This window comes from Grammomys surdaster, unplaced genomic scaffold (assembly GCF_004785775.1).
Source record: "Grammomys surdaster isolate TR1022 unplaced genomic scaffold, NIH_TR_1.0 129, whole genome shotgun sequence".
Lineage (NCBI taxonomy): Eukaryota > Metazoa > Chordata > Mammalia > Rodentia > Muridae > Grammomys > Grammomys surdaster.
This window is the reverse complement of record NW_021604587.1, coordinates 1,948,776-1,956,708: the sequence shown is the minus strand read 5'-3', so window position 1 is coordinate 1,956,708 and position 7,933 is coordinate 1,948,776. Positions and strand designations below refer to the sequence as shown.

Sequence of the window (7,933 nt, the reverse complement as noted above, 5' to 3'; positions counted from 1 at the left end):
TGTCTGGTGTCTGATGATCTCAGCTGAAAGTCTTGACTTATGGTGCCTGTGCATACAGACTTATTTACGTTGCCAACCTCCACAGAAAGCAGTTCCTACAGTTAGATGTCAAGAGCCAGTCAGTGTCAAGGTATGTTTTAAGAGGATATGATTAACACTTCAAGAGAAGCATTTATTACATTAGCATGTTACTAATACATCTTTGTGAGTATTTTCATTTTTACAAATTTCATACTTGTGTTTTAGCTTTAAGTACTTCTAAATCTCTTATTTAGGGATCCTTTTTAAAAATTCAAGTTGGAGTTTTTTAGTTAAAGAATCTATGCTAAGCATAGTTGGTTTTTTTTTTTTTTTAAGATTTATTATATATACAGAGTTCTGTATGCCTACAGGCCACAAGAGGACAGCAGAACTTGTTATAGATGGTCGTGAACCACCATGTGGTTGCTGGGAATTGAACTCAGGACCTCTGGAAGAACAGCCAGTGCTCCTAACTTCTGAGCCATCTTTCCAGCCCTGCTAAGCATAGTTTAAGTAATATTTCACAGTAGAATTCAGTCTAGATCTTGATCCCTTTCATTTGAGCACACTAAGTCCCTAAATGCATGTTTAGAGTTCATACACAGCTATTTTCATTTAATTACCAAAACAAAATTAGACTGGATACCTTTCTGTGAAGACTGAAGCTTTTTATTATGTGGGAAACAGACCCACCTTTGAATAGACAGGCATTTTGGAACTGTTGAATTCATGGAGCTGTTGAATTCATTTTATTGTTGGAACAAAGAATATCCATTAGGAATTGTCAACCTTTGTATGTTACCTTCACTGCACACTATAGTAATGAATCCTATTAATGTCTCTTGTTTTCTAAATATTAAAGCTGTCTAGCCTTCTAAATAAAGTACTGCATCTTCCAAAGGGAACATGTGTCTTACTTTATATAGTTTATCATAGATTCTCCAAATCCACACTAATGCCTTTTATTTCCCCAATCCCCTGGTTTTGGTTTAGTTTTTAAATTTTGGTTTTGGCAGAAGGGTCCTGAAGAGAAGTTAGCTGATAGCAGGTTCTCTCTTGTGAAACAGGAGATTGTGTCCAGGGAACATCTGCCTAGTTCCTCGACCCTTAGATCCTCCTCTTCTCCCATCTCTTACTGTTAGAAGAGAAAATTGCTGTTAGTTCAGTAAAGTGCTGTTTAAAGCTTTCAATGATATTTACAGATGTAAATGTTCCCTCAAGTTTTAGTGTTGCAGGCAACAGGCTAGTTTTTCTACTTGTATTCCATTATGCTACCTTTGGAGCACCTTTTTTTCAGGGTTTTTCACTAAATTGTTTTAAGTCAGTACCTGGAAACATATGCTAAGAGGACCTAGTAAGGAAAAAGGAAAAAGCAACCTCCTTAGCTCTAGAGCCCCAAAGGGGTGATGTGAAAGTACAAAACCTTCTGCAGACGGTTATTAAACTGCCATTAAGCTTTTCAAAGGCAAATAGAATGTAATGACCTGTAGGTTAATTTACTTGCAAAGACCTGGGATATCATAACAGAGCTGGGTGTTGGGTGGAAATCCTACCACTTTCTAGATGGAGGTCAGATGCTGAGGGATTTGGTTAGGATGAAAGTTTGGGATGCACAAGGACTTTGCAGCTGAGGCTGAGCTGCCTGGGAGTAGAGGGCTGGCAGAGTTATTGAAGGTGAGCTGTCCCTCATAGTCAAGGTTGTGTCTGTCCTAATTGGCCTCCCTGTAGCATCTGGAAGATGAGACAATTGGCCTAGTGTCTCCCCTAAGCCTAGGATTCAGAAGCTTCACAGGGTACCAGAAACAATATAGAGTAGGTTGAGTGCGTGGAATCTCAGACTCTGAATCTTGGGGCACTGTAGCATCATTTCTCCACTCCCTGGATGCAGTACTGCAGTCTGCATATTTACAGTTCTCCAGGCAAGTGCACATGCTGAACCTGTAAGAAAATCAGAAACGTCTGGCCCCACCCCACTACCCGCTCCAGATTTCTGTTTAAAATTCAAAGTCTTTGAGTAACCAATTTAGCTGTGCCTAGAAATCTAAACTCTAGATATTCTCCATAGTCAATCTATCCACAATTACAGGCCACAGGGTGGCTTTGCAACTCTGCCTTGATTTTCAAGACTTCTGTCCACTTTGAATGGATCAAAAAACCAAGGTGCTGTATTCCTGGTGATTTACTGTGTCCTCTATTTCTAGCCAGAAAAAAGATCAAGGAACTAACATAGTAACAAGTGGCCCATTCTTGAAATATGCTTCCTCCATTCAGCATTAATTCCAACAGATGTTCTGTGGCTGTTTTTCTACACCCTACTTCCAGAATTGGAGTAAAAAGATAACATGCCTTAATTTGTATGTATAAAATGTCACTACTGCAAAATTTTGTACTTTAAGTTTATATGGCTTAACAGTTAATTTTTAAATTAGAAGTTACCTAAACAATTACTGAGGTTACAGATTTAAAAAAAAAAGTTTCACTCCATTTCAGATAAATTATCTAAAGCAAAACTGAACAAAACTAAAGCCCTAATGTCAGAAACTTCCATCACCATTAAATTTAGAAAACCTGGAGATCACAAAGAACTCTCCATACTCACTGGATAAAGGGGCACTAGGCGACTTATGCAAATGGTTCCCCAGTCTGGGTATCTCTGAAGTTTCCCCAGATAGATATTCACCAGTTCTCACTAGCAGTAAAATAGCTTCTTATGTTTTACAAATGTATCGGTTCTCTGTCTCACTGGGCCTGAGGATGGCAATCACAGCGTTTCAGAAAAACTAAATTTAAATAATTAACATACAGAGGTCCACCATGATATTGTGTTATTAAATGGCAGGGGAATATTATCTGTGCTTTGTATCTGAACTGGAATTTATATTGCTACCACATAATGCATTACTTTCTCATATGCACTAGTTCATATCTAAAAATCAAATCTATATGCTTTTTAATATAATTATGGTCCAAAATTCATTTTTAGAACCATTACTGTTCAGTGCAGTTAACAAAGCAAGCCTATGGAAGATATTTGTATTTAGTGAACAGAATTGAGTCTCTGATTTGCTTTAAATTGAAAGTAAACAGCTACTAGCAGAATGGAGTTTGAACACATCTGTGTTGATTAACTACTTGTTCTGACCTTTAGAGTGTAGTTCTAAGCCAAGCCTTAAATAGGACAACTGGGTTACATTCTTACCCTTGCATATATAAAACATCCTTCTTGTGTCCTTCAAATTTGCACACACTCTCATGCTTAATTTACATCCTAATGAAGATTACACCAAAGTACCTGCAATCCCTGCTGTTACTCCTTGCAACTTTGGTTCTGCATTTTGGTTTCTATGCCTCCACTAAAAAAGATGTTAGACCACAAAAATGTACTGCAAAATGTCACATCTGCAGAGTTAGCATTTCTGAAACCCGGTTTTGCTATGGCCTCTGCTAAACTTTGAGAGGGCTTTGTTCCACCCAGCCCCTGCTCCAGTTTTCCCTCTTGGTTGTGGAGACACTTATCCTCCTCTTCAGTTAATGAGTTTCACCTAGTCTAGCCGTTTGTATTTTCATAAAGGATCTGTGAAGCACCAACTGCAGAAAGAAGGAAAAGGCTTTTGCTTTGCATTAATCAGAAAGTGGAATTCTATAGTAAAAAACATTTCTTTTAATGTTTCAGGAATCGAACCTTTTCCTAACATCAGGACGTGCTCAGTAAGTCTCTGGGTGTAGAATGTTAAGCCCTCTGCAGCAATTACCTCAAGCTTGGATTTTTTTTTTCTACTTAAGAAATGCTGAATGGAAAAAGATATGGCTACAGTACATATACTTTCAGAAAATGGTGAATGGAAAAAATTGTTTGCTTCTGGTGACATTATTTCCAATAGAGTTCATTTAATTTAAAGGGATTCTTTGTCTGGAAATAAGCGCTCTCTCTCTCTCTCTCTCTCTCTCTCTCTCTCTCTCTCTCTCTCTCTGTGTGTGTGTGTGTGTGTGTGTGTGTGTGTGTGTGTGTGTAGAACTTACAGGTTTATTTTCCTTAAGGGTATCACTGCATGCCTACCGACCACAAAGCTATTGTTGTTTTTGTAAGTGTTCGTCTGTTTTAAAGATTATTGGAAATGGTGTGATGTGAGTTTTAAAAACATTTCTGGTGGTAGTGAAGTCAAACAGATGAAAACAAAACGCTTTGAACTACAGCACATCAGTAATAGCTTTACCAGCAAAATTAACACCAATTTTTAAAAATCAATCTACTTGTAATGTAAAAACTCACTCTGGGAGATTTTTCTGTATGTTTATCACAGCAGTTTTAGACTGTTTTGTCTACTGAGATTATATTAAATGCCTTTAGAATTAAATCTTGCTCTTCAAAAATGCACAACAGTGATTTGATAAGACAATCTCTTTACTCCATGCCCCCTCCCTTTTCTTGCCTTGAGAAGAACTGGAATTAATTTTTTTTTAAAAAAAAAGAGGATTTACTTTATAAAATAAATTTTGGAGAAAGTACAAATTTGACTTCTATGTACCTTCCTATGCAGTCACTTTGGACTTTGCAGAAAAACGTTTAAACCATGAGAAGAAATTGAGTGTTTCACACTCAAATTTGTTCTAAAAACTCAAACGCAGAAGAGGTTTGGTATCTCTGGTGACCATCTGTTTTGATTATTCGAAAGCATATTTTGCTCATATTATTTCTTTAACTTCCATTAGTCCTATAAGCTCACGCTATTCAGTCGGCTCTATTTCCTCCAATATGACTATTCTAATAATTAGTCAGAGAGCTGTGCTGCCACACTCTCCCTAAGGGGGGAAAAATTCCCTACAACCCTTAAAAAGAAATGACCTCCTGACTTTTAGAAAAAGGACTTAAGGCCTTTAAAAGTTATATTTAAATATCCATTTGAAATACTGAAAATATAAATTGGCATATTAAAGAATAAATACATTTATTTATACAATAAAACACCAATAAAATTGGTGCAACTACTAAGTTCTAAATATGATGGAAACGTATAATTATCTTACTTTTTCTGTATATTTTGATAATAATTCAATAAATCTCCTTATTCTTTTTGACATGATTTGAAATAGATTGGTGGTAATATTGTTAATTTTACCTGTTTGTTCTAGTACTTTGTCAAGGAGTCCAAATTTAGGTAATTTAAAGAGAATAAATACTATGTTGATAGAAGGAAAGGGTATGTTTGTCAGCTGATTTGGAAAGGCCAGATTCTATATAAAAAGTATTTTATAACCCTTCTTAAAAAACGATGAGCTGCCTCCTGGGGTGGGGGGAGGTGGGGGTTGTCCTCTTCTAGGATAATATACAGTTTCTTGGTTGCCTAATAATGAAAATATTCTAAAATCAGCATTTAAATGTAAAAACGGTAACGATCCATATAATTAGTATTTCGATTCTTTTTATTCCATTTCTCTATTTTACCCAAATGGCAGTTATTCCTCAGCAATCATGTTGCTGTGTATATGATCCGCTTTGGGCTACAATTCAATTTACTTTCAATCAAGCATTAACGAAATTGCACTTAGGGGAGGGGCTTTGCAAATTAATCTCCCAAAATAAATTCCACTTCAAGGATTCATCGTGAAAGCTGGTTGATTTATAGAGATACAAACACCAACAAAGTTTCCGACTTCTAAAACTCTGAGAGCTTTGGTTAGGAACGTGGTGAATGTGGATTCCGTCAGTTCTTCGCATAACTTAGGAACTTCTGAAAGAAGGGAAATCACCACCTCAAAGTGTGGTGTCACATTATTCGGTCCGGGGCTGTCGCCTTCTCCCACCCCCAGTAAAGAGGTTCAGAGCAGCCTGATCCTCTCCGCGACTCATTCCTTCTTATCTCCATGCACTAAAGGGTCAGCTTCTGTACATTTCCCCCATTCGTTCTTGCAGTTTCTTAGCGGATCCTGCGAGTCGCAGGCAGACCCCCAGGGCTCATCACCACGTTCTGCCATAGAGCAGGTTGGCGCCGAGCACGCCTCCGCCATAGTCCCCGGTGGCCGCGTCCAGGGCCGCTAAGCCGCCCCCAGGACCATGCAGAGCGGGCGGGCTGGGCGACAGCTCCTCGAGCTCCGGCGCGGGCGTCGGGGCCTGCGGCTGCTGGCCGCCCTGGCCGGGCGTCGGGGTGCCCGCGCCGTTCTGGCACGGCTTGCCGTCCTTCACCAGCACCGGCACCGCCACGCGGCGCGGCGACGGCGGCGGCGGAGGAGGTGGGGGACCCAGGCCGCCCTCCTGTTGCAGCTGCTGCGCCGCCTTGTCCTTGGCCTGCCTTTTCATCTTGTAGCGATGGTTCTGGAACCAGATCTTGACCTGCGTGGGCGTCAGGTGGATCATGCTGGCCAGGTGCTCGCGCTCGGGCGCCGACAGGTACTTCTGCTGCTTGAAGCGCCGCTCCAGCTCGTAGACCTGTGCTTGCGAGAAGAGCACTCGGCGCTTCCTTCGAGGTGCGGCCGCGTGCAGCGGCGCCAGCGACTTGGCGGCGTCTGCGATGCCGGTCAGCGAACCCATGCCGGCCACGTTCACACCCGCCGACGGTCCCATGAACCTGGAGACTGGGGAGGGGGCCCAAGAAGGACGGCCGGTGAGCCCCGGGCCTGCGAGAACCGCTCCTTCCGTCGCCCCGCTTGCTTTGAGTGACGGCACGGGGGCCCCGACTGGGTCGCGGGACTCCGCGAGCGCCGCGGCCCGCGCCCCACTCCCTCCGCGCGCCCAGGGGCCCGGCGACCCCCGCGCGCCCCACGGGGCTCCCAAGAAACCCCGCGCGTCCCAGGCCGCCCCGCGCGTCCCAAGCCTTGACTCAGAACCCCTCACGAACCCTAGGCCGCGTCCCAGGACCCCCCGCGCGTCGGCCCTCGGGCGCCGCTGACTAGAACGCAAGCACCCTCGCGCCCCGGCTGTGGCGGGAAAAGCCCGCGCCGCCAGCCTGCCCTCAGTCCCGCGCTTCTGGCCCCGCTCACTTGACGAGTAGCGCGGGTCCGTGTTGGCGCCGTACCAGCCGGTGGCCGCGGCTGCCGCGCCGCCCCGCATGCCGTCCGTGTAGGCGGGCAGCTCACCCATGTTGCCCAGGCCGCCGTTGCAGTAGCTGCCCATAGCGCTGTGCGGGAACTGCGAGACGCCGGGAGGCATGTGGTAGGTGGCGGCCGCCGCCGCCGCTGCCGCCGCTGCCGCTGCCGCCGCCGCTGCGTTGTGTCCGGCCATGGCGTGGGGCGGCTGCATGCCCGCCACGGCCGCCGCCTGCGAGGAGGGGCCAGTCGGTGGCGCGCGGTAGGCGGCGGCCCCCAGGGGCGCCCCCAGGCCAGGCGGCGCACCGTCCATGACGCCGCCGAACTTCTTGTAGGTCTCCTCGATGGGGCTCAGGATGTCGGACACAGAGAAGGGCGTCGTGTGCTTGGGGCTCAACGACATGGCTCGGCGGACCGCCAGGTAGGGGGGCCCGGGGCGGGCGCGGGCGGGACGCGGCGGCCGCTTGTCGCCGCCACTTCGGCCCGGCGGCAGCGCCAGTGGAGAGCTGTCCGCGGCGCGGCGAGCCCCCGAGCTGCGGGATCTCGGGTTTATTTTAGTCCAGCGCCAGGTTTACGACAGACTCGGGGGGCGGAGCAACATCCCCAACGAGCAAACAATGGTCATTGACATCTTTTTCTCTCACCCCCCTTCCCCATAACGGAGGCAAAAAAAGGTAAAGGGCCAGTTGGGTGTTTCTTGTAAAGATTACCCCTCTTTCTATCTCCATCCTTCGCGCTTCTATCCTGGTTACCTTAGCCCTCGAGAAAGAATAACTCTGAGGCCAATGAAAGACCCACGCTTGTTTCATGCAGACTGGGAGTTTTCCTAAAGTGACTTTGTGGCAAAGTTCAGTATAACTTCGAGGGTTGGGGGAGGACAAACAGCTGTTAA

The 7,933-nt window shown here is 45.1% G+C and overlaps 1 protein-coding gene across 1 annotated transcript; it reads right to left on the bottom strand.

Annotated features, from left to right (window-relative positions):
* Positions 1–5,977: 5,977 nt before the first annotated feature.
* Nkx2-4 (NK2 homeobox 4) lies at positions 5,978–7,456 on the bottom strand. The gene is made up of 2 exons (XM_028753935.1): positions 6,997–7,456; positions 5,978–6,591 (listed from the first exon to the last, which is right to left on the bottom strand). Exons 1-2 carry the CDS (start codon positions 7,442–7,444, stop codon positions 5,978–5,980), a joined length of 1,062 nt encoding a protein of 353 aa, XP_028609768.1. The 5' UTR covers positions 7,445–7,456.
* Between the last annotated feature and the right edge of the window lie 477 nt (positions 7,457–7,933).